This window comes from Macaca thibetana, chromosome 14, assembly GCF_024542745.1.
Source record: "Macaca thibetana thibetana isolate TM-01 chromosome 14, ASM2454274v1, whole genome shotgun sequence".
Taxonomy (NCBI): domain Eukaryota; kingdom Metazoa; phylum Chordata; class Mammalia; order Primates; family Cercopithecidae; genus Macaca; species Macaca thibetana.
The window spans coordinates 76,042,333-76,068,911 of NC_065591.1; the positions used below are offsets into that span (position 1 = coordinate 76,042,333).

General features: G+C 36.3%; 1 protein-coding gene across 25 annotated transcripts in view; it reads right to left on the reverse strand.

Moving 5' to 3' along the window:
* Nucleotides 1-26,579, reverse strand: part of DLG2 (discs large MAGUK scaffold protein 2) — a 2,230,265-nt gene that overhangs the window by 792,603 nt on the left and 1,411,083 nt on the right. For 3 of the 25 annotated variants that reach the window (XM_050755818.1, XM_050755815.1, XM_050755813.1), the window contains exon 1: nt 15,162-15,368. The exons of the other annotated variants lie outside the window; for them this stretch is intronic. In XM_050755818.1, the coding sequence (XP_050611775.1) occupies nt 15,162-15,266 (105 nt within the window). In that variant the 5' untranslated portion in view covers nt 15,267-15,368. Of the gene's footprint in view, nt 1-15,161; nt 15,369-26,579 lie in introns of those variants that run through there. 25 annotated transcript variants of the gene reach the window in all.

Below are 26,579 nucleotides of genomic sequence, written 5' to 3' on the forward strand. Positions count from 1 at the left end.
GTGGTGCCATCTTGGCTTACTACAACCTCTGCCTCCCAAGCTCAAGCCATCCTCCCACTTCAGCCTCCCAAATAGTTGGGACTACAGGCATGTATCACCATGCCTGGCTGATTTTTGTATTTTTTGTAGAGACAGGGTTTTGCTATATTGCCCGGGCTTGTCTCAAACTCCTGGACTCAAGTGATCCACCTGCCTCGGCCTCCCCAGATGCTGGAATTACAGGTGTGAGCCACCACACCTGGTCAGATCCTAATTTTTACTGTTGATCAACAAGTTACAAGCCAGTTCAAATCTAAATTTATTTAATGTGCTGTTATCTTGGCTGGCCCAAGAACCTTCCCCTCCTTCCTCTGGTGTAGTTGCTGAGGCCCAGTGTGCCATGAGAAGAGGCCTGTAGGAGGCATGCGTAGGAAAAGGCCAATAGCCCCAGGACACCCAGACTGACTGATTCAGGCATTCTTTGAGTAAGCCTCAAATAAATTGGTAATTGACTGATTAAAGACACATCGATGGTTGTGTGAGAGAGGAAGAACAAAATAGGAAGAACAAATATATTCTAGAATCATAGAACTTTTAAAGCTGAGATCTTAAGGAACACTTAATTACACTCTTACATTCTAAAAATATGAAAATGAAGACAAAGAATATGATGTAACCCAGATCTCACAATTACATAGTATCAAAACTGAGGATAACAAGAATAACAATAATAAAGTATTAAGCATATATAAGGTGATTATTATGTTTCAGGAATGCTATAAGTACTTGAAGACATATGAATGCATTTAATTTTTACAGTGTTCTAAGAAAACATTATTGTTCCCATTAAAAAGAAAGAAGGAAGGAATGAAAGAGAGAAGAAAGGAAGAAAAGAAGATCCCAATTGACCAAATCACTTGCCTAGTCACAAATCTAAGAGGTGCCATGAGCAGTTTTTAAACCCATGTCTTTCTAACCCCAGAGTCCATAAGGGTAACGCCAACATCTGATTTTTTTGCCTGAGCTTTTCTAGGCTCCCAAACTGAAAATGCAATTATTTTCTGCCTGGAAAGTTGCTAGTTTCTCTTTTACAGTCTGAAGAGAAATTTATCACTGTTCTGACTCTGATTCAATTCCCCAATTATCAGAGGTATTTGGGTCCCTTAATATCTTGCAAACCCCCACTTAAAAAATGGAACAGTGCTATTTTCCAGTTAACCTATTTCTCAAGAATTTAGCTGAGTAAAAAATGCATGTATAGGCCAGGAATGGTGGATCATGCCTGTAATCCCAGCATTTTGGGATGCCAAGCTGGGCAGATCACTTGAAGTCAGGAGTTTGAGACCAGCCTGGCCAACATGGTGAAACCCTGTCTCTACTAAAGATAGAAAAATTAGCCGGGCATGGGGGCGGGTGCCTGTAACCCAGCTACTTGGGAGACTGAGGCAGGAGAATGGTTGGAACCCCCAGAGGTGGAGGTGGCAGTGAGCTGAGATTGTGCCACTGCACTCCAGCCTGGGGAGACTCTGTCTCAAAAAAAAAAAAAAAGTTTCTTAGGTTATTATACTTATTACTGAGATTATTTTTTGCTTTCCTAGATTTTCTTCTCCTTTTAAGTTCCTTCTCTACAAGACAACTAGGTGGGTGCAGTTCAATCCAGCCCAGCTCTAAGTCATCACTACTAATATCATCCAGTGGCTTTGGCTTGTCACCTGCTCTACAGAGACATAAGACATAGGACCACTAGTCTTATTGAGGCAAGAACAGTGCTGAATAAACTATGTGAGTGCCTGAGGGCTTGGCTAGTTCATCCTGCAGACTGTGGCAGGATGTCTAAAGGAAGCAACTTTGGAGGAAGCTAAGATTGTGGTACCTTTCCCTAGCATTTAATGAAATGCCTGGATGGTTACCTACCTAGCTTAACACCAGACTAGCTCAGAAAACAAGGTAACAGGATGGAAGATTCATGTTTTGGTTTGAAATCAATTTGACTCTGCTTGCCTGAACTCTTAATAATAAGAATAATATTACTCTCACTTTCAGATAAGAAAACTAATAACGTTAAGTAACTTGCCCAAGGTCATTCAGCTGGTAATAGCAGGACCAAGAGTCAGACAATGATAGCCTGGCTCCAAAGTGGATAAATCCTAACCATTGCAATACATTTGCTTCTGTACCCTATTAAGATTTGATAAGCAAAGTCTGTTCTAGTCAACACAATTTGTCTTACTTATCCTTGAAAACTCACCATTTGTATTTTTTATCCCCTTGGACTGGAGAATTACCATCTCTGTTTGATCCTCCTTTAAAATACAAAGTAGTAAAGTATTTTGCAGAAAATAAATGAATATCCTATGAATATCCTAAAGACCTCAGATAGGCTGAGTTGGTCTTCCCTTTTCTCCTAGTGCAGAAATGATGGGGCATCCTGGAGAATGAAGCACAGAAGTAGAGACCAGTAGATCCCACACAAAAAATTGAGCCATTAGCTCAAATCTCAAATGTGGTTTAGTCAATGTGCCCCATGCCGAAGAGAGTTTTCTTTACTTTATAAGTTTTTTCTAGAATCAATCCTATTTTGATGAAGAAATGGTGATTGCTTGAACTGTTAGTATGAAGATCCTTCGGATCTCCATCCTGCATGCTCGCCATATACCTACTTACACTTAGTATAAAAGGCTAAACTAAATTACTGACTAAAACTGCATCTACAGATCAACACTGAAACTCAAATTGGCAATTATATCGACCACCAATGTCATGCTATATAAAGTATATCACACACATTCATTTAATTCTATAGTGAAATGAAAGGGAATTAACATTGATTAACCAACTACCTACTGTGTACCAAGCAAATATGGTAAGCTTTTTACTTGTGTTTTATTGTTTACCCCTTACAGAACCCCAGAAGGATTGATGGAATTTTCCCTTGTCTATAGATAAGTAAATAGAGGCACAGAATGATTCTGTGAATTTCTCAAAATGTCAGATGGCTAGAAGGAAGCAAAACTGAGATTCAAATCCAGGTGTTCTGATTCTAAGCCCTTTGCTTTTCACCATTAGGCCATAATGCCTCAAACCCTACTGATTCACACCGAGCTTTTACAAATCTAACTGCTTTATTTATGCACATTATTTCTGAAGATCCCACAAAAAATGGAGTCATTAGCTTAAATCTCAAATGTGGTTTAGTCAATGTGCCCCATGCCATAATAACCATACCTACTTAATTCACTGATTCACTCCATGTGGTGCTATTCCTGGAAAGATCCATGTGGATACCATCTGCTCCTTGTTGCTAAGCTACTCAAGAGTTATAATCTTAGCAGTACAGTTGTATTATCCAGATTTAGGTGCCAGAATTTGGAGCAAGCTGTCAATAACCTGGTTCTTTAGGTTAAGGTAGGGCTTATTTCGTCCGTAGTACATGGATAATGATTTTTTACACAATGGGGGATCACTAAATTATTGCTATTTAGTTTCCATCCTTCTTCTCTCTTTTCCTCCACCAGGCAAGGATCCTTACTACTCCAAGCACATACCTTGCTCATGCCTACCACAATGTCTTTGTTTTCATTTCTTCCTTCTCCTACATCCTAAATCAGTTGCAGTCCTCAATCTTATCTCTCTAACCAAATTATTTCCATCCTGCAAGAACAATCTAAAGTTCCAGATGCTCCATGACACTTTACTCATATCACTGAAGGACTCAGTCTATACATCCTATTCCCCACATTTTAAAGCACTCGTTATTTGTATTACTTCAGATCACACTGAATTTTAAATATTAAAGGAAATAAGTTATGTGAAAGAACTAAACCCTGACATTCTTAATTAACATTTATTTCTATTTTTATACATGTTGATAGCTAATTGGTTCATGTGTGGTATTCAAGTTTCCTTGCAGAAATTGTAATCATTTTGAGGTCAGGGTCCTCCTCTCTACTTCTTCACCAGCCACTCCACCTACACTCCTAACTGTGCTGGGCATACAACACACACTCAAACACTCAAACAGTAATTGTTAATTGATTTTTAGACCTATTGGACTAGAGTCACAGCAACAGGAGTTACAATTCGTGAGAAACTCTTGAGGCAACAGAATTAGATAAAATGGGTAGAAAGGGGTAACTGCATGCTGCCCTCTGGTGACGAGTTCTTGTACCACACTGCCTTATGGTGTCCATGTGTGAGCATCTGGAGCCTGTCATGTACTCCAGACCATGCTATTCACTGCAGAGCATGAAAATTAAGGAAAATATAAGCAGAAAGACTTGTCTATGCTAACTATACACTGCTACTTTGTGCTTATTCTTCCCTATTCCGCATTGCAACCCTATGAAGTACATATTCCAGTTATGATTATAATAAGGAAAGTGAGGCATGGACCTGTAACACAACTTATCCAAGATCACCAGACTAATAACCAGCTGGAGCCAAGCCTCACTCCTCTTGACTCCAAATCCATATTCTTGTCTTACCACTACCCTGTGTGGAACAAGGACGGTAGCTGCTGGCAGTGTTACTTCCTCTAACTTACTATTCCACTGTACGTTTCAGGAGAAGTTAGGTGGGAGGAAGCATGGGATTTGGGGAAAAAAACTAAGAACTCAAAAATCATGACAAAGCAAAATGACATCTACAGCATTTCTCAAACTTTCCAGACAAAATGTGAGAACATATCCCCAAAGATTTACCCAAAACTAGACATTTATTCAAAGCCTCATGTCTTATATTACAAATGAATGCAATTTTCATCCTTTACTCCATAATCATCTTTTTTGTTATAAGTTATTGGGGTACAGGTGGTATTTGGTTACATGAGTAAGTTATTTAGTGGTGATTTGTGAGATTTTGGCGCACCCATCACCCGAGCAGTATACCCTGCACCATATTTGTAGTCTTCTATCCCTTGCCCCCCTTTCACTATTCCCCTAAAATTCCCAAAGTCCATTGCATCATTCTTATGCCTTTGCGTCCTCATAGCTTAGCTCCCACATATCAGTGAGAACATACAATGTTTGGTTTTCCATTTCTGAGTAGCTTCACTTAGAATAATAGTCTCCAGTCTCATCCAGGTCACTGCAAATGCTGTTTATTCATTCCTTTTTATGGCTGCATAGTATTTGTATTTTTAATAGAAACATAAAGTTTTGAGTCATTTGTAATGGAATCAACCTGACAACCCAGGTGGTTCCTGCATGGCTATAAAAAATCAGGCACTCTGTCTCCCTGGAAATAACCACACTCCTGTCAAGGAATTATGTTCCTAATATAAAGACGGCAGAACTAGGGAGTCAGGAGATCTTAGTTTTAGACCCAGTCAGTTCAGTAATTCAGCATTTACTGAGTCTCCCCATTTATTTTTATTTTTTAAGGAATAAAAAGTGAAATGACCTCTAAGAGTCCATTTCTCATCAAAGATCTGATTTTACTCCTTGTAAAGTTCATCCTACTAGGAAATACTGTAAAGAAAGCAGGGATGCTGTATAACCCTTCATTCTGGGAAATGATCTGTTTTTACCACTCAGACATAAAAAGCTAGAAGACAGAACATTAAGAAAAGCATGCAGAAATAAAAGACAAAAGTTAAATTTGATAAGGAACAATTATATAAATTGGTTTCTAATGACTTGGCTGAAGGATAATGTCCTGTATGCCTTAGACAAGGCACCTCAAAAATCTATATATGGTCCTCTTGCTCTATGTTCATAGTTCATGTTTTGTTTTTCTTGTAAACAGGTTAATTTTCTGGCCTAAGAACCATGTAATCAGCAGCAAGGAGTTCTCTTCTATATAAAGAGTAAAAAAGATTTGAAGTGAAGCTAAGAATTATTCCATTCTTGCCTTTATCCATTTTATATAAGCTATAACTCCAGAAAAAAAATTGTTCTGCCTTCATTTTTCCCCTACTCACCATAATTTGACACTGGATCATACACTAAGATTTGAAACATAACAGGTGAAGCCATAGAGAAAGTCTTAAAATATTTTATATCTAGAATGGTTCTTTTGTGTGAGAGGAAACGTTAGGGAGAGAGGCAAAGATGAAGTATGAGTTAGTTTACTGTTATCCATTAGTAATCTATAATGTGCTCATGTTTATGGTGGGCCTGGAGGATGTTCCAAGACTTGTTTCTAAACAATGGCACTTGGGTGCACATTACAAGATAACAGGATAGAGAATATTTTAGTTTCATTTTCCCTTATTTTAAATTCTGATAACATCTGTAAGTCTAAGAATCTCCCCTCAACCCATTTTTCTTCAAAATTAATGTTCAATTTGGAATCATTTCCAATGAGGAAAAACATGGAGAAAAATAACATAAAAAGAAGAAGTGAATGGGGACTAGAAAAATAGAGGCTCACTAAATACTGCTGGCATTTGCTGATGCCAAAGAATATATTCTGCAGATGTGTTTGTATATTGTCATCAACTAGGCAATGAAGTCTTTGTTCTACAAGCCAAGAGCCTACAAATCTCTGGATCTAAAATGCCAACCAGTTCCTAGCCCCACAGCTGTTCTAGCTTCCCACAGTGGCAGTGTCTATGTTACTCATGCTTTCTCAGTTTTCCGGTGACTTTCTTACTTTCAATTATTCTATAAAGCAAGGATACTGCTTGTTCAATTTACCTCCTAGTAGGCCTGGCACAATGCTACAACTCTGTGTTTAACATAAAGAAGGAGGAATATTATCTGTTGCTGTGGGCTAGAGGAGAGATGGGGAAATAACAAGAGAAAAGAATGAAAAAAGGAGGAGGAGGACTGGGAGCAGGTTGTTTTCTGGTATGTGGAAACTCTGTCACAAGTTGGAGTGTGAAATGATGATTCCCAGGCTGGGACTCTCTCTTCTGTGCTCTCAGACTCCTTTATCCACTGGAATTGTAATCCCAGGTACTCAGGAACCTTCATTTGTTTTATAAAGGTTTTCCCTAACCAACTAGAAAGGAGATGGTAACTTCCTTATAAATATATTTGCAATCATCTCATGACTCCTCCTCACCCACTCATACTGGATAAGAACTTTTGTATCTTATGTTTTTATGTTATAGGATGAGCACTTTCCAGTCCTGCACTTGGATTTAGCAGACGAGTCTTCTAGGACTGGCTGTGACCCCGTAGAACTTAGTCAAGTCACTTAACTCTCTGAATTATTTCTAAGGTTATATGCAACTATAATGAAAATTGTATGATTCCTGATTTCAATACTAGCCTAATTTTGAATATCATAAAAGTGGTAATAAAAGAGTTTAGAACTTGGATTATCTGTCTGGGATTTAAGACCTTTGTTCTCACTTCTACAATGATCTTAGCTGATTAATTTAATATCTCTGAAACTTTCTATTCATGTAGAGATGTTAAAAATTATTATTTAGTCAATATCATGTGGTTCTTCAAGAAGCAAGTGTAGCCATATATAAGGACATTATGCAATTTGTAAATGTATATATTTGGGATAACATTTAAAAATTTGCAGCAACAGTAATAATGACCTTTACTGGGCACATTTTTTGGTCAGGCACTGTGTTAAGGGTTTAATTCACATTATTTTATTAGATTTCAAACAATGCTAGAAAGTTACATATAACACCTAATTTTACATTGGATGAGACTTAGGCTCAGATAATTTGAGTAATTTATCCAAGATAGCAAATGGTGGAAGAAGGATCCTTCAAGTAGCTGAAACTCTGAATCAGAATAAAAACTGAACTCAGATTTTAGTCCTACTACATTATGTCTTACTGTTTAACCGTTGCTGATCCTGGCCATTTCAACTTTCTAAGCTTTAATTTTCGTATAACTACTGTGAAGATAAGAAAACTTGTCTTGCCTAATTGTGAAAGTTGTAACGAGAAGTAATCTAGTTTATACTACTTTGAAAATTGTAACACAATAAATAAATATAAGGAAGATAGGTCGTAGTAGTAGAAGTAGTCTTAGCAGCAGCAGCATCGAGTGTAAAACATTGGTATAATTTTTTCAACTCTACATGATGAAAATGAGAAATCCCATTGCTCCTAAGCATCTTCTTGCTAAATAAAAATATCTAAATGAAGCTTCAACAAATATAACATATCTAGTATTAGCTCATTAAAGCTTTTCAGGTTTTAATGTGTGTATATTTTTAAATTTTGGTTTGCTACATGGAAGAGGACTGCCATTATTAACTCTGAACAGCTGTCTATTTTTCTGTTCTGTAACAAATAAGCTTGGGGTTCTATTTTTGCAATTCCCGGGATGGGTATGGAAAGTGGAAGTGGCAGAATATAAGTTTTACTCTATTGTATAATAACATATAACAATGATAATATTTCATTTTAATGAGTCATCAAAACATTTTATAACGAGCAATACTGGAATACAAAGAAGGCACCCTGCACCTGGTGGTAGTTTTTCGTGGCCTCCAGATGTATATGCACAGGCATCACAAGACCAGTAGTCAAAGAAAATGCAAACTTCACAAGTGAGGAAGATATAAAGATAGCAGGCTCTTGTTTTTTTGTTAAAAACCCAAAGTGACAGTTTCATTCCACTTTACCAGCAATCTGCAAATGTTCTTGCAGTCCCAAGCTGTTGTAATTATCCAGGTCACTTCTGGTGTAGTTCCCTGCTCTGCCTTAAATTGAACATCTCCATAGATTGAGTGTCATATTTATTCCTATACTAATAGAAATTCCATTAATAGACTTGTTCATATTCTTCAGAAGGAAATGGACTAAAAATTGGGGTATTACTAAACAAATGCAAAGCTAGGTTAAGAGGAAAGAAATAGGGAAATGAATCCAGCATGATTGAGGATGATGAGTTATGATGAATGAGGATGATGAGGATTAAGTAATATTTAGAATCCAGAAAGGACAAAACACACTTGGAACACCATGAACTGGGACTGAAAGTCATCACTGATCAAATCCTATTTAGAGCTGACCTCAACATACGATGGTTCAAACTATACATCCAGGGACCAGAGAGGCAGAGTCAGTGGATGTGATGCTGGAGCTCAGGAGACAGAGTTTAAGAATTTATTTGAGGCAAGAAGGATAATTTCCTCATTATCATTTCGTTGTTGCCTAAATTCTCCCTTCTTAAGTATTCATCATTCCATCTATGCAGATTTACTTAGTGAACATACTTAAGACACCACACTTGGCACTGCAGAAAGTAGGAAGAGGAGAAGTGCATAGTCTTGCCCTGCAAGGAATTCATAGTGCCATGTGGAAATAAAAGAAACCTCCCAAATGCTTATAATCCAAAGCAGAAAAAAATGCACAAGAGAAATAGGGACAAAGTCCCATGACAGGCATGAAGAAAGGCAGATGGGATTATGGTTACAAGACCTAAGTTCTCTCCTTGTCTTACTGGCCACATGATTTTAAACAAGGTACTTAACCCCACTGATCCTCTAAAATGTAGGTAGTAACAATGGGTCATTTCATGTTGGTATTGTGATGACTGCATACAAAAGTATAGATTAAAGCAGTTGGTAAGAAGTTTCCCTATTCTTATTTTTCCTCAGAGGGGTGTTAATCAGGGTTAAAGTAAGGAGGGAGAAGGCATGCCTTTTAGTTATTAGGCAAAAGGGAAGGCTTGTGGAAGGGGATAGGAGTTAAGTCCTGAAGGATACAACTTCACTTTGAAGACCAGTGTTCTCAGCTGATTTGTTTGTCTTCTCTTCAATTCTGTCCCACCTCTTCTAGTAGCACTGTATCCTATCCCTGTACCACTAGTCACTAACTGACCCCTATCTTAAAGTTCTGTGGCTGTGAGAATAGAAATCCACTTGCACTGGCTTAAGCAAAATTTGGAAGTTGTTGTCAGGCTAAAAGGACAAGAAGCGCAGCAAGGCAGGCCGCCTGGTAAACTGGAGCTAAGAACTGGGAGTTTTGGGGGACCCAGAAAGTCACAGTCCAGCCTATCTTACCTCATTTCTCTCAGTCTCTTTCTTTGAGACCACATCGTTTCTCATCTGCTTTTCTTTTTCTACATTTCTTTTTTTTTTTTTTTTTTTTTTTTTTGAGAGGGAGTCTCGCTCTGTCGCCCAGGCTGGGATGCAGTGGCCGGATCTCAGCTCACTGTCTACATTTCTTTCAATCTTTCACATCTGTGCACAAACATTCTCTGCTTCTCCATGGATATATCCTCAATTCTAGGCACCATTGTCAACCTGTAGGTCAGGCCACAGGTAGCAGGGATAATTAAGCCAGGTTTCTGAAAATCATTTCTTTCTTAACTTGAGGTTCTCTTCTGAGGCTCCAGTGCCTTTGTTTGTGGGCCTGATTTATTTAGTGTTATTTTTATGATTTACCTGTATAATTCCTGACCTTAAATATGACCCAGCTCTCATCCTGGTTGTTCTGGCCTTGCTTCTTCTGTAATGTTCAAAGTGTCAGATCACAAGTTGGAGAAAGTTAGTAACATATTCTCATTTCATACTGCTCTTTCATGCCTTAGTGCCTTTGTTCCAGTTGTTTTTAACCTCTCACCTCCCTCATCTTGTAAACCCCTATTTCAAAACTGCCTCAAGACTCTTCTCCTTTGTCCAGCCTTCCTTGATTATCTTTCCTTTCCATCCCAAGCAGATGGATCACTCTTTCCTTGCTGCATTTACCATGGTTTGCACATCTTTTAATTGCTGCTCCTAATCACACTGCAATACAGTTATCTTGGTTTTAGTGTTTTCTTCTTACTCTAGTGAGCTGATTAAGAAAATGGGCTCTGAGGTTGGATCACTGAGTTCAAGGACCAATCATTCCATTTATTAACTACGTGACTTCATCTCTTTTTTACGCTTTGTAAAATGGAGATGATAGTACCTACATCAGAAGTTGTTGACAGAATTGAGATAATACATGTAAAATGCTTGGAAGAGTGCATGATATGAAATTGGTGCTCAGTAAATATTAACTATTACTTTTTAAACTGCGAGTACCTAGTCCAGGGTGTGGCAAGCAGGATGTGTTCATTGTTTGCTGGATAAATGAATTGTATTTAAAAACTACAGCATATTTGGGAGGATGTTTTATTTCTTTTGTTTGTAGTGACGGAAAATGTATCTACTGTTGCTACACTTTCTGATAATTGATGTGTATCTGTGTATGTATACACGCAATATTGAATTGCAATTGTTAGAAACACTATAAACAACTTGCCTAAGATAGCATTCAAGTATGCAATAGAGATATATGTGTAACTGTTTATTTAATGTCTGTCCCCACCACTAGAAGGTAAATGCTCCCAGGGCAAGATTTGACCGTGTCCTATTTATTATTAGATGTTCCAGGCATATCATAATTTCTGACACATAAAAGGTATTTAATAAGCATTGGTTGAATGGATGAACACATGGAAAAATGGACTGCATTTACACAATTAACAAGTGCCTTTTCTGTTTCCTCCACTTGGAATGTTCTCTTCTTCCATCATCACTGAATGTCAACATTCTGTTTAACCTTCAAACCTAGCTGAGATAGCCTTCCATGAAGCTTGCCCCTTCTCTGAATTCTTGTGGTAATTCATAGACACTTAGGGCACTCTACATTTTGCATATAGTATTACAGTGATTTGCAAATCAATTTGAAAATTCTTGGGGGCAGAATTCCAATCAGGGGTTCTCCTGATTTATACATGTTTACATCTCTCCCAATGCTTAATCAGCTGCATAACCTTCACATTAGGGTCAGAATAAGTTTTTCTGAGATGAATGAATGAATGAATAGTATTGCAACTGCTTTTTGACTGACAGAAGCCCCAAGTCTAGCAGCAAGATGAGCATAAGAATTGTACTTACGACCCACTGATCCCCATATGAATGTTTTTATCAAATCCGGATAAGATTACTAGCAGTATAAGGAAAACCAAATTTGCACATTGCATCAAGAGATATTAGGGCACCATTTGGTAATACTATCTCTCTTACAAAGTGATGATGTCACAAATAAGTTTTAAGTTTACTTTTGGGCACTTGTCCTGTCTAGAATAGTATCTGACACATAGTAGGGGCTCCAGAAAATGTGAGTGAACTGATTGAACTAACAAATGAATAAAAACACAGGCAAGTCTCTATAAAAAGAACTACTAATTATGAGGCTTTTTTAAAATAAGCATATCTACTCATTTGAATAAAATTTCAAACCCTTTGATTTGCCTAATATCCAAAAATACTGACTGCCTAGAAGAATGCCCTTATGCCCCCAATGATGGAACCAACTTAAAATATTTCATGAGACCTTTTTATAATTCATGCATTTAGTAAATATTTAGGAGCTTACATTCTACAGACACTTAGGCTAAAAGATAAGAAAAGTTCTGTGTTGCTGTTTTGCACTTGTGGCTCTTGGATCCAGCAGATGAACTTGCTTGAGACTCCAGATTTTACTTCCATCTTATCACTCTAGGGCAGGATCTAATATGTGAAATCAAATCCTGAAACTTTGAGAGACTTTGTAGTTTGGTTTCCTTCTTCTCTGAAGACGTTTTGTGCAGCACTATCCAGGTATCAATTGCTTTAAAGTTCCTTTCACCAATATGAATTTTATATGGGAGTTTCCCTGGGGGAAGATTATACAATGACTTGAGATTTTATGTCAGGTTTATTGTTAGTTCACAGAACTACACTGACTGAAAAACCAGTTGTGATCCATAGCTTATGGTGTGTGAGTGAGATGATCCAGACCATCTAGGTGGCTCTGCATTATAATGATGTGTTAGGAATCCACACTCACAGTAGATGCACAGAAGAGCATTTACTTGCTTATGACCTTTTCAGGTCAGTTCTGCTAAGATCAACGACATCAATATGTGACTATACTTTATACACATTGTTCATTTTCAAGTATTTGATTTAAAAGAGAACAAGGTTTATTTTAAAGGAAGCAATTACTTGAGCCCTATATTTGTCATTTATTTAATATAATAGACTCAGCATGATAGGGTATGTATACTTTAGGATTTATTAGGACACTGTAAACAATGAAGTGTATCTAATAATTCCATACAAGTGTAAATACATGTGTGTACCTGAAATATATATCATTGAGTTAAAAAGTGCATAAAGCAGGGAATAAATAGAGTACTTTTTCTGCTGACAAATAAATAAATTGAGGGTGAGTTTATAAAGAGTTATTCTTAACTGATAATATTTTTAATGATGATGATATTTTCTAAAAGAAGCTCTCATGAAATTGTGATGATATAATCATATATTTAATAAAGACTTGGAAGATGCTTGAGATACTGTCAAATTCCCAATATGTTCTGAAAAGATTTAGAGCAGTCAAAAATAAAGCAAACCTGAATGATAATTTGGGCATGATTTTATGCATGTGTGAAGTAGGGAAAACTGGAAACATATACTGGAATCAATGAAAGAGTAGCCCATGAATTATGGGAATTGAATCCAAGGTTATCTGGACCACAGGGATCTATTCCATGTATTAACACATCCCTGCCCCTACCACTACACCACCACAATGCTATAGTCAAGGTTTCTGAGTTTTCTCCAGATGGGCTTTAGTAGAAATAATTCTATGAGATCAGTAAAGACAAAGCTAATAATGAAAAATGTCAAGCATTAATTGGAAATTGGAGACTCTTGTTGGTTGATTTAGTCATTCCTCATTCCTCACATGCTCAACAAGCACTCTTTATGTGCCAGGCGCTGTGCTAGACACTGGGAATAGATGCACTTCAATATTTAAGGAGTTCAAGACAAGACAACAAGAACACAAACTAATAAATGTTACTTCCTTTCTCCAACTTACTTTCCTATTCACATTTACCCCAAAAGTTACAATATAATTAGAGAGACTGAGAGGAAAACGCTTAAGAATAAAATGTTAGGTGATAAATCAGAGGTGCACACAAGAAATCAAGAAGGGGGAAGATAACCCGGCATGGCCAGGGATGGCTCTGTGAGAAAGGAAATACTTGAGCTTCACAAGGAATATCACACTTTGATAATAACAACAACAGCAACAACAACAACAACAAAAAAAAAAAAAAAGGAAGAGAAGTGTCATAAAGATAAGAGAAGCAAACTATACTTTCTAGATTCTAGTTCAAAGCAGGATCCTTATAACAATATGATTTAGAGAGTTTCCCACTATTAGCTTTTTAGTCTTCTTACAAAAATTATATGAGCTTTATGTCTTTAATAGTCAGGATCAACTTCCTGTGATCCGAGTAAAATATAGTGGTTCAATTAGAAGAGCTTCAAATATAGCCCAGTGTTTGTGACATTTAGGTGATTTCCAAGTTACAGAGAAAAATATGATGGCATCTAACTTGAGTCACTTGAAAATAACGTGAACTTCAAGGAAGATTTATTCCAACTATTGAAAGAAGCATATCTCTTGAGTTCTGTCAGAAATAATGTTTTTCTTGAGAGAGTACCAAATAAATTTTAGCAGAGATTATTTTTTAAGAATCTTCTCTCATAGCTAATTGGTGATCTGAATTCTTCAAAGTAGATCTAATGAAAATAATCGAATATTTTAATATTCTTCTTGGTAGTCCTATTTACCTTATCTCAGCCTATCAAATGTAGCCAGCCTGATTCCTCTGGTTAAATAAATTAAAAGTACAAACATTATTTCTCCAAAATAAAACACAATGACACTGATTCACTAATTCACTTTATATAGCTATACACGACTTCTGTCGGACATTTTTACAAAATCTAAATATTGCATCACTACTTTACTAAAGAAGCAATTATACTTTTCAAGATAACTTTTTTGGTGGGTTTTACCTGGAGTAAAGAATAGCAATTTTGGTTTCTTGATCTATATATCAAACCTAACTGCAAAAGATATTCAAGTAGCTCTGGGGGAACCAATGGGGAAATAAACATTGCAGTTTATTTCAAACATTAATATATGGAATATTAATATTGTTTCCTTTCTTTAGTACATGCCACTATTAGAAACTACTGTCTTCAGTGGGATGAGTTTGAATAGACCACTGTTTATTCTTTCTCACTGATTAATGTTTGGACATATTAAGAATTAGGAATTCATACAGAGAAAAACCATATATTTAGCCTGAACGAGAACTACAGAGAAAATAACCATGGTCGTCAAATGTACAGAATACATACATTTCTCTATAGATACAACAGGAGAAAAAGGAAAAATAAATAAAAGAATCCCTAGGAAAATAAAAGAAAATTTTCCTTACCGGAATAAATGCATGTTGCATAGCTTGTTCACATTGTTTTAAAGAAGCAATAGTATCCCACAAAAGCTGGTAATTCTCAGCCCGAGAAGCACTTGGCCGTTGCATAGCGAAAGCTGGTAACACTCAAACTGAGCTCATAGAACCCAGTTGAAGAGGGAAAAAAAAAAAAAAAAAAAAAAAAAAAAAACCCTGCAGATCTGTTACATAAACTTCTTAATTAGATCTGCTACACAAACTGCTATCTTAAGACTTAAAAAAAAAAGTTAATCAGAACATTTCTTTTGGGGGATAACTGGGCATGACTTGAACAGAGACAGATGTTTTCATTGGGAAGAATTTTCATTCCCACACTTGTGAAAAGCAATCCCATCAGTGTTCTCCTGTCTTCACACGGGTCTGGCGAAACGGCACATACCATAAGTGTGTAGGGGGAAAGAAGTAGGAAGAAGAGAGATGTGAAAAAATATTCCTACCAGAAGATTTGGGTGGCAGGTCATGGAGGCAGAATTTAAGTAGCTTGTGAAAAGTAGTAACATTGAAGGGAGTAGGTTATATACACATGTCTATGTACATATACAGATGTCTGCACTTGTCTGCTGTGTGAGAAATACAACTATATACATGCATACTCACAATGTCATTTAATATGTCCAACTCTCCTCTCAGTTTAGTTAAGAGTTAGATGTGACATGTTCTTCACCTACAGAGTATTACTGCCTTAATGGCACTATAAGTTGTTTATCTGGGATTATCTCTAAAGACAAGCCAGAAGGTATCTTAAAATGTAAGAGTAATTAGAAGAACTTTATGTTGCCTATGTATTGAAGAAAAGTCACTTTTATTCCTTAGTCTAGATAAAATTTACATAGATAATAAAAGGAGAATCGTGTCTTTAAATGTTCTTGGGAAATGAGAGTAGGCTGGAATGTGTTAATTCCAAAGAAATATGCGTGTGCACTTTTGACAACAAAAAAGACTCATATAAGCATGAAATAAAATATGAACAGAATTAAGGGACATATTCTCAATTCCCTTCACCAAGGACAGTACCCACACAGGGAGGTGAGGCTCCACCAGTACCTAATGTCTCTGTAGGATTGCTGAGCTAGGAGGTAAGGCATCTTGGAAGGTGATTCTCAGAGCCCTTGGAAGTTCCAAAAGAATCTGTACTCTAAGGACTGGTTCCACAGTCAACAATGGTGATATTTACTCAAGCATTTGAAGAGGTAAGAGGCAAAAGGAGAGAAATTCACAGCATAATAAATTATGCATTTAATTGACCTAGAAAATCCAAGGAAGACCAAACAAGGTACAAATTGTAGAAAACAGTTTGATAACATACACGAAATATTTTCCCTGTATTATTTTTGGAAGAGCAGCATGATTTGGGTTACCTAGTTTTCCTGCATTTGTACCCTGATGATGGTGGATTGGTTCATACTAATGCCCTTGTAGTGTTAAAGTCTCAAAGGCTGACACCAGGGAAGTTTTCCTCTTACCTTCATTAATTTTCAATTTTGAACTGAAGGAATGAAAAGTAGAACTGATCTTTCAAAATCTTTACCTAATGTGTAAATTTTACCTAATTTGTAGGGAAATTGTTTTTCCTTAATACTTCATGAGTACACACCATAAGGCTATTGCCATTAGACAGTTTGTTTTTCAATATCAATTCAACCAATTTCTCTTTTTCTCATTCATGGTGTTCTTCTGTTCAGCTCACACCCACAGTCCCTCCTCTGCCTTCATTCCTGCCCTTATAGTCTCCCATCTGCCCCAACCACATGCTGCTTCTCCATGCATTGTCGACCAGTCAGCCCACAACTTTCAGAAAATATTCCTTCACTAGTAAGTGTTCTGAATTTCTCAGGAAACAACAGGAAAATAAAAAGTTGTCTTTTAAGTTACCTTCCAAAATCCCAGTCAATCCTCTCCGAAATTCTTAAGCAAATGTTTATCATTATTCCAGACCACACTTGCTGGATCTTCTAGGCTTTTCCCACCTCCTGTTTATCAGGTTCCTTTTTCTTTCCTTTAAAGAGCATCTCCTAAAAATTCTCTTCTCTTTAGTTTTTTGGGGAAAAAAAAAGGTAAAGAATTCGTAGTCTTTGTGTGTGGAAACACTGTTTTAAAAAGTGCCCTTTGAATCTTGCATTCATTCATTTATTCATTTATCCAACAAACATATCAGTCATCTCCCATGTGCCATATATATATATATAATTTTTTTTTTCTTGAGACTAAGTCTCGCTCTGTCTCCCGGGCTGCAGTGCAGTGGTGCGATCTCTGCTCACTGCAAGCTCCGCCTCCCGGGTTCAGGCCATTCTCCTGCCTCAGCCTCCCGAGTAGCTGGGACCACAGGCTCCCGCCACCAGGCCCGGCTAATTGTTTTGTATTTTTAGTAGAGACGTGGTTTCACCATGTTAGCCAGGATGGTCTTGATCCCCTGACCTCGTGATCTGCCTACCTTGGCCTCCCAAAGTGCTGGGATTACAGGCATGAGCCACTGCGCCTGGCCGTGCTATAATTTTTGATAGTACTTTGGACAAAAGGATACATCAGATGTTGCCTCTACCTTTAAGGAGAATCTAATAGAAGGGATGGCAAATCAGCACAAATAACAAAAAGGCAAGTTTAAAAAAGTGTAAGTGCCATAAAAGAGGTAGCATAAACTATTTAGAAAGCAAAGAAAAAGAAGAGATAATATCCATGGTGGAAATTAGGGCAGCATCATGGAAGACTTAGCACTTTGCTAGAGCTTGTTGTTAGGGTAGTATTTGGTCAGACAGATATAGGGGAAATTCTGAGAAAGGAAAGGTACAGCAAAGGTACAGGGTGGGAAAGGCTTCATTGATTATTGTTTTGGAAGAAACGTGACACCAAGAAAAAAATTGTAAATCAATGACTATCCAGCTTAAAATTCAGATTTAGACCGAATTTGAGCTTATTCTTGATTGAAAACTAATAGCTTGTTATTCTTGATGCTATCCAATATTACTTTTAACCAACTCACAGATAATTCATGTTCATAAATTCAGTGAAAATCTTCTTAAACCTCTTGAGGTGATAAGTTCTATGTGTTTATTCCTCACTGTTTGAAATAGGCACATTGATATATGTTCGGAGGCCCTAGGTGGCTCAATCATTTAGGTTATATTACTGAATTATTACTTTTCATTAAGCATATATTATGTGTTTTGCATTCCTGCCCACTTTCATAATTTCTAAACTTCTTACTTTCTAAGTTCAAGTGGGTTCCACTATAAATCAAATATTTACCTTATCAAATATTTTACTTAGTTCAATTTGACTCAGTTTAGCAAACATTTATTGAGCTCTACTATGTGCCAAGAACTGTGCTAGAAATAGAGAACACAAAGATAAATGTAATATTATGTCAGTCCTCTGTTTCTTTTCCACTACCACTCAGTGTGCAACTGTCTCTGCCCACAAGTGGAGCATATGTATTTTCTTCCTGTTAGCACAATGCTTGATAAGTAATTGCTACCATTTTTTCCGTTAAACACTCAGTCACTAGGCTACATGTCTATCACATCTAAATATGTCACGATGCTCTAACTTATACTGCAGACCTCAGAATACCTAACGGTACTTTTGTATGGTGGGATTGCCCCACATTGAGTGCTTTCTGCTGGTGAATGGTTTAAATGTAACTTCATGACAATTGCACTTCCAGTAAAAATAGAGTAACAGGGCCTGGGTTTTCATTCCCACCTAAAGTGACAACAACAACAACAACAAAAGTACAAAATATAGGAAAGAATGGGCTTCAAGAATGCACATGAGACAACAAAAAACAATGGATGCAGAGAGAAAAGAAACAAACAAGGTGGGCTCTGATATTCCAGAGAGGAGGAATCCAGTTGTGGCCAGAGGACTTGCTGAGTTGAGAAGACAGAATTGGTTTGCTGGGAAGATCAAGGCAGCAAGGAGAAACAGAAAAATCCACAATTATAACTGGAGATATCAACAGCTTTCTCTAAATAGTTAATAGAACAAAGAGAAAATTTGTAAAGATAGGGAAGACTTGTACAATACTAGGCATCAATTTGAGTTAATAAACCTTTATGGAATATTTTATTCAACAACAGCAAAATATACACATTTTGAAGGGCTCAAATAGTCTTTGCCAAGATAGAACATATTTTGAACTTGAAATCAAATTTTCATAAATTTAAAAAGATTCATGTCATGGGAAATATAATCTCTGGCCATAATAGGATTAAGTTGAAAATCAATAACAGAACAATCTCTGGAAACTCTCAAAATATTAAGAAAATAAATGACACAATTCTAAATAGCTCATTGGTTAAAGAAAAAAAAAGCTAAACTGAATGAACATAAACTACAATATATTGAATTTGTTGGATTCCCTTAAAGCAGTAATTAAGGAAACATACATATCACTACATGCTTATATTTGAAAGAATTTAGTGTCAAATTACTGACTTCAGCTTCCATCTTTCGCAAACAGAAAAAAATATAGCAAATTAAATCCGAAGTATGCAGATGAAAGGAAATAAAAAATATCGGCACAGAGCATAGAGGAAAATCAATGAAAACAAAAGCTAGTTCTTTGAGAATATCAATAAAATTGATAACACTCTAGCAAGACTAGTGAGGAGAAACAAATTATCAAAATCAAGATGGAGGAAGATGACATCCCTGCCAATCCTACAAACATGAAAGAGCTAATAAGGAAATCTTTGTGTACGTATGTATGTATTTATGTATTAATTCTTACAGACAGTGCAATGTTATGATCATGGCTCACTGAAGACTCGAAATCCTGGCTTCAGGAAGTCCTCTGGCCTCAACCTCCTGAGTAGCTGGGACCACACGACTGGCTTTTCTTTTTTTTTTTTTTTTTTTTTTTTTTTTTGAGACAGGGTCTCACTTTGCTGCCCAGGCTGGTCCTGAACTCCTGGCTTCAAGCAATCCTCCAGCTTCAGTTTCTCAAAGTGCTAGGATTATAAAACATGAGCCACTGTACCTGGGTGAGAAAATCTTATAAACAAGTTTTTGCCCCCAAAATTTGATACCTTAGATGAAATGGACAAATTCCTTGAAAGATGCAAACTAATCAAGAAGAAATAAGTACTCTACACAGTCACTTTATAAAATATTAAAGATATTTGTAATTAAAATCATCCCACAAAGAGAATTCCGGGCACAGATGGCTTCACTGATAAATTTCTCTAAATATTTTAAAGAAAGAAATAATAACAATTCTATACAAAATTTTTCAGAGAACTCAAGAGGAACAAATACTTTCCAGATCATTTTTTTCTTGAGGCCAGCATTACCCTAATCCCAAACCAGATGAAGATATTACAAGAAAAGCTAATATCAATAAACTCTCATGAATATAGATGCAAAAATTCTAAAAAAATTTTTTTAGCAAATTTAATCCAACAATATATAAAAAAGATAATGCATCATGACCAAGTAAGCTTTACACTGGGAGTACAAAATTGATTTAACATTTACAAATGAACCAATGAAATGTATTGTTTTTTTTTCCTGAAAATTAAATAATGAATTTATTCATATGTGGAACAGCTCAACGTCAATTATTTTCACAAATTGTAATTATGAGACTATAAACATTATTTTATTTATTTAATTATACTTTAAGATCTGGGTACACGTGCAGAACATGCAGGTTTGTTACATAGATATACATGTGCCATGGTGGATTGCTGTACCCATCAACCCATCACTAAAACACCAAAAGCAATGGCAACAAAAGCCAAAAGAGACCAATGGGATCTAATTAAACTAAAGAGCTTCTGCACAGCAAAAGATACTACCATCAGAGTGAACAGGCAATCTACAGAATGGGAGACAATTTTTGCAATCTATCCATCTGACAAAGGGCTAACATCCAGAACCTACAAAGAATTTAAACCAATTTACAAGAAGAAAACAAACAATCCCATCAAAAAGTGGGTGAAGGATATGAACATACACTTCTCAAAAGAAGACATTTATGCAGCCAACAAACATAGGAAAAAAAGGTCATATCACTGGTCATTAGAGAAACACAAATCTAAACCACAATGAGATACCCTCTCAAGACAGTTAGAATGGTGATATTAAAAAGCCAGGAAACAACAGATGCCAGAAAGAATGTGAAGTAGGAACACTTTTACACTGTTGGTGGGAGTGTAAATTAATTCAACCATTGTGGAAGACAGTGTGGTGATACCTCAAGGATCTAGAACTAGAAATATCATTTGATCCAGCAATCCCATTACTGGGTATACACCCAAAGGATTGTAAGTCATTCTACTATAAAGACACATGCACATGTATGTTTATTGCAGCACTGTTCACAATAACAAAGACTTGGAACCAACCCAAATGTCCATCAGTGATAGAATGAATAAAGAAAATGTGGCACATATACACCATGGAATACTATGCAGCCATATAAAAGGACGAGTTCATGTCCTTTGCAGGGACATGAATGAAACTGGAAACCATCATTCTCAGCAAACTAACACAAGAACAGAAAACCAAGCACCACATGTTCTCACTCATAAGTGGGAGTTGAATAATGAGAACGATGGACACAGGGAGGGGAACATCACACACTGGGGCCTGTTGGCGGGTGGGGGGCTAGGGGAGGGATAGCATTAGGAGAATTTATTAACTTTTTATAAAGAAACAAAACAAGCTAACAACTTACGATTATCTTAGTAGGCAGAGAGATAGCGTTTTACAAAATCCAATATCTATTTCTGGTTTTAACTAAAAACTCTTAGGACAAGACAAGTATGTCCCTTCTCACCACTTATATTCAACATTGTCTGAAAGGTTCCAAACCGTGTAAGAAGGCAAGAAAAATAAATACAGTTTGGAAACAAAGAAATAAAAATGCTTTTATTATACATGACACAATTATGTGTGGAAAATCTCATGAATTCTAAAGAAATGCTAGTAGAATCGTTAGCAAATTTAACAAGGTTGTAGAACACAAGATTAATATTCAAAGATCAATTGTATCTCTACATACTAGCAATAAATACATAGAAATTAAAGTAAAAATAATGCAATTTATGATAAATTTTTGAAATATTAACTACTTAGGGATAAACCTGATTTTTTTCTTTTTTTCTTTTTCTTTTTTTTTTTTTTTTTTTGAGACAGAGTCACACTCTATCACCCAAGCAACCCTCCCTCCCGGGTTCAAGCAATTCTTGTGCCTCAGCCTCCTGAATAGCTGGAACTATAGGCGCACACCATCACACCCAGCTAATTTTTGTACTTTTTGTAGTGACAGGGTTTCGCCATGTTGGCCAGGCTGGCCTCAAACTCCTGACCTCAGGTGGTCTGCCTGCCTCAGACTCCCAAATTTTGCTGGGATTATATAAAACTGATTTTTAAAGTGTGCAAGACATGTACACTGAAAACTACAAAAAGAAAAAAGAAGATGCAATATTGTTAAGTTATCATGCTCTGAAAACTGATTTGTAGAGTCAATGCAATCCCAATCAGAATCTCAGTGGGTGTTTATTTAGAGAAATTAACGAGCATACTCTAAAATCATATAGAAAATCAAAAAATATATAGTAGCCAAAATAACTTAAAAATGAAATTGAAAAAAGAAAGCATCTGATTTCTAGAATTGTTATAAAGCTAAAGTAGTCAAGACAGTGTGGCATTGGCATAAAGATAGGCAAATATATCAATGGAACAGAATAGTGACTACCAGGGTTGAACCATACATCTAGAGACAACTGATTTTTAATGAAGGTACAAAGGAAATTTAATGAAGGAAAGATAATATTTTCAATAAATGATGCAGGAACAATTGGTTATCCATATGAGAAACAGCAAACTTTGATTCACACCTCTTGTTACATATTAACTCAAAGTGGATTATATACTTAGATGCAAAACCTAAATAAAGCATCCAAAGTAAAACATGAGAGAAGATCTTTATGACCTTGGGTTAGGTAGAATACAAAAAGCTAAATCTGTAAATGAACAAACTGATAAATCAGACATCATTAAAATTAAATTTTTCTGTGCTTTAAAAAGTTTTGTTAATAAAAAAGACAAGCTACAGAATGAAAGGAGATATTTACAAATTATACATCTCATAAAGGACTTGTTTCTAAAATAAACAAATAACTCTTAAAATTCAATCAGAAAAAAATCCCCCCAAAATGAGCCAAAGATTTGAACAGACCCTTCACTAGTGAAGATACAGGTATCAAATAAGCATCTGAAAAGATAATCAACATCATGAATTGTTAGAGAAATGAAAATTAAAACCCCAGTAATATACTACCACATACCTATTAAATGGTTAATATTTAAAAAGATTGACCATATCAAGTGTTGTTGATGATGTGGAAGACTAGAACTCTCATACGCTGCTGGTGAGAATATAAAAAATGGTTCAACCCCTTTGGAAACAGGTCAGTATTTTTTTCTTAAGTTAAACATGTACCTACCCTGGGATTTAATGATTCTACTCCTAGGCATTTACTGAGGATAAATAAAAGCACATGTCTATTTAAAGACTTTTATACAAATATTCATAGCAGCTTTATTTGTAATAGCCAAAAGCTTGAAATAACATCAACAGATGAATAGATTAAACAATTGTGATATTTGCATGCAACAGAATAGTGTTCAGCAATAAAAAAGAATGAACTATTGATACATGCAAAAACATGGATTAATCTTTAAAAAATCATGTTGAGTGAAAGAGATTTAATGATTCTACTCCTAGGCATTTACTGAGGATAAATAAAAGCACATGTCTATTTAAAGACTTTTATACAAATATTCATAGCAGCTTTATTTGTAATAGCCAAAAGCTTGAAATAACATCAACAGATGAATAGATTAAACAATTGTGATATTTGCATGCAACAGAATAGTGTTCAGCAATAAAAAAGAATGAACTATTGATACATGCAAAAACATGGATTACTCTTTAAAAAATCATGTTGAGTGAAAGAGGACAAACAAAAAGAGTACATACTATATGATCTCACTTATATAAAATTCTAGAAGATGCAATTTAATATATAAAGACAGAAAGGAGAGTAATAGTTGACTGGGAATGGGGAGGTAGAGCAGGTAGGGTAAGGTAGTTGGAGGGAGGGATTACAAAAGTCTGGAGGGATTACAAAAAGGCATGAAGAAATTTGCAGAGGATGATGGATATGCTTATTATCTTGAATTGATGGTTTCATATGTGAAAACTCATCAAACTGTACCTCATTGAAGCTATTTACATTTTTTTAAGTTTCTAGAGAAACCATCAGAAAGTCTCATACTCCTGGGGCTTATCATAAGTGATAAGCACTCATCATTTAATGCTGTAATCTTGCAGTTCAATCTGTCGCCTTGGAGAGGGGTTGGGGAAGATAAAAAAGCTTAGAAAGCAATGACCTTCCAGCAGGAAGGGAAGCAGAGGACAGGGATAAGTTTAAGCAGAAGAAAAGACCAAGACTTTAACATCCAGGACCTTACTTCTAGTTATGGTTCTTGCTTTAATTTAGCTGTAAGATCTTGGTTCAGTCATTTTGCTTTGACATACTTCAGTGACTCAATTTCAAAATGAAAGGATTAGATGCAACCATTTCTCAAGTTCTTTCAGAGCCATAATTCAATGATCTATAAATATATTTTAATCATCAACAATCCCATTTTCCTCACAACTCAGCACTTATAGGTATGGCCTTAAATTTAGCAGAACTACTTCATATAATTTTGAAGTATGTACTGTCATATATGCTGGTAATTTCTCTCCTGTAATAGAGTAAACTCTCTGGAGGGTGAGGTCCTCTATCCTAAAATTTCTAGTTTTCCCATAGTGTTTAATGTTCAGAGCCTACACCATTGTAATATTGACATTATCATTGACAGTAAAATTATAACAATTCATATCTATCATTTTACTGCTTAAAAAGCTACTTTCCCACATGGCATCCCCATGAAGGTCTTATTCGTAATACACAGATAGAGAAATAGGTTCACAGAGGCTAAAGTAACTGGCTTAACCACTAACTAGCCTTGTGACCATGGCCAAGTTCCACAGTGTCTGTAAAACAGAGCCGGTGAGGTAACAGTACTTATCTCATAGGACTGTTGAGGATTAAATGAGTTAATATTGATAAAACTTTAGAGCAGAGCCTGGCACATAGTAAGCACTATTATTAGTGTTTATGAAATTAATTTAACCTTATTGATTTATTTAACAAGTAGGAATTAATAGATCTAAGATTAGATTCACATCTTTTGGTTCTTAGTCCAATATACATTTGACCAATGATCAGTAATTATATAAGATAATTGTAGATTCACCTTTCCTAACCACCATTACACCCTAGTCTAAAGGATGTAACCTCCTAGTTTTCTTCCTCCCTGAACCCTATTTCCTTCCTTTTCCTTCATAGTATTTACTTTTAAATTTTCTTCCTCCTCCACTAAATTGTAAGTTCAGAGAGCAGAAGCCAATGTACAGCCAGCTCCAGCACAGTACCTAGAATATAGGACTCTTTCAGGGTTTGCTTGATATTATTACTATTAATGGGGGCTAAAATAGATAAAAACTAATTAAAATTTCAAAAATATATGTTAGTATATTTACCAGGATTTTCTGTATTTACAAACATCTATGGTGAATTCAGCCATGACTCAAAACAAAAACAAAAACAAAACAAAACAACAACAAAAAACGGGCCAAGTGCAGTGGCTCACACCTGTAATCCCAGCACTTTGGGAGGTCGAGGCAGATGGATTACCTGAGGTCCGAGACCAGCCTGACCAATGTGGAGAAACCTGGTCTCTACTAAAAATAACAAAATTAGTCTGGCGTGGTGGTGCATGCTTGTAATCCCAGCTACCCCAGAGGTTGAGGCAGGAGAATCACTGGAACCCAGGAGGCAGAGGTTGCTGTGAGCCAAGATTGCACCATTGAACTCCAGCCTGGGCAACAAGAGTGCAACTGTCTAAAAAAAAAAAAATAAATCAATCCTGGCATCTGATCCATTTTTTCCTATTTGAGAGAGTGACACCTTGATGGGCAAGACTCACATGACAGTGCCATGGCAAAATGGCAAATGCCATATTTTATAGGGGGAATTATATGACCTGTGGTGTACTGAAGTCCATATAATATAAAATTGTGCTACATATTCAATCATTCAGTCATGCCTCAAACCTGCTTAAGAGATGCAAGCCATCGTATTACAGTGGCATTCTGCACACACTGCAGTCTCTGGAATAATATGCCCAGTACTGTAAGGGAGAGAAAGCAAGCGACCTGAGAGAAGCTGACTGAAGTAGGTAGGACCCTAGGTCTTGTTTGAACACAGTTCTGCAGAATGCTAGATCACAGCATGTTAAACTTCAGACCAGAGTCAAGCC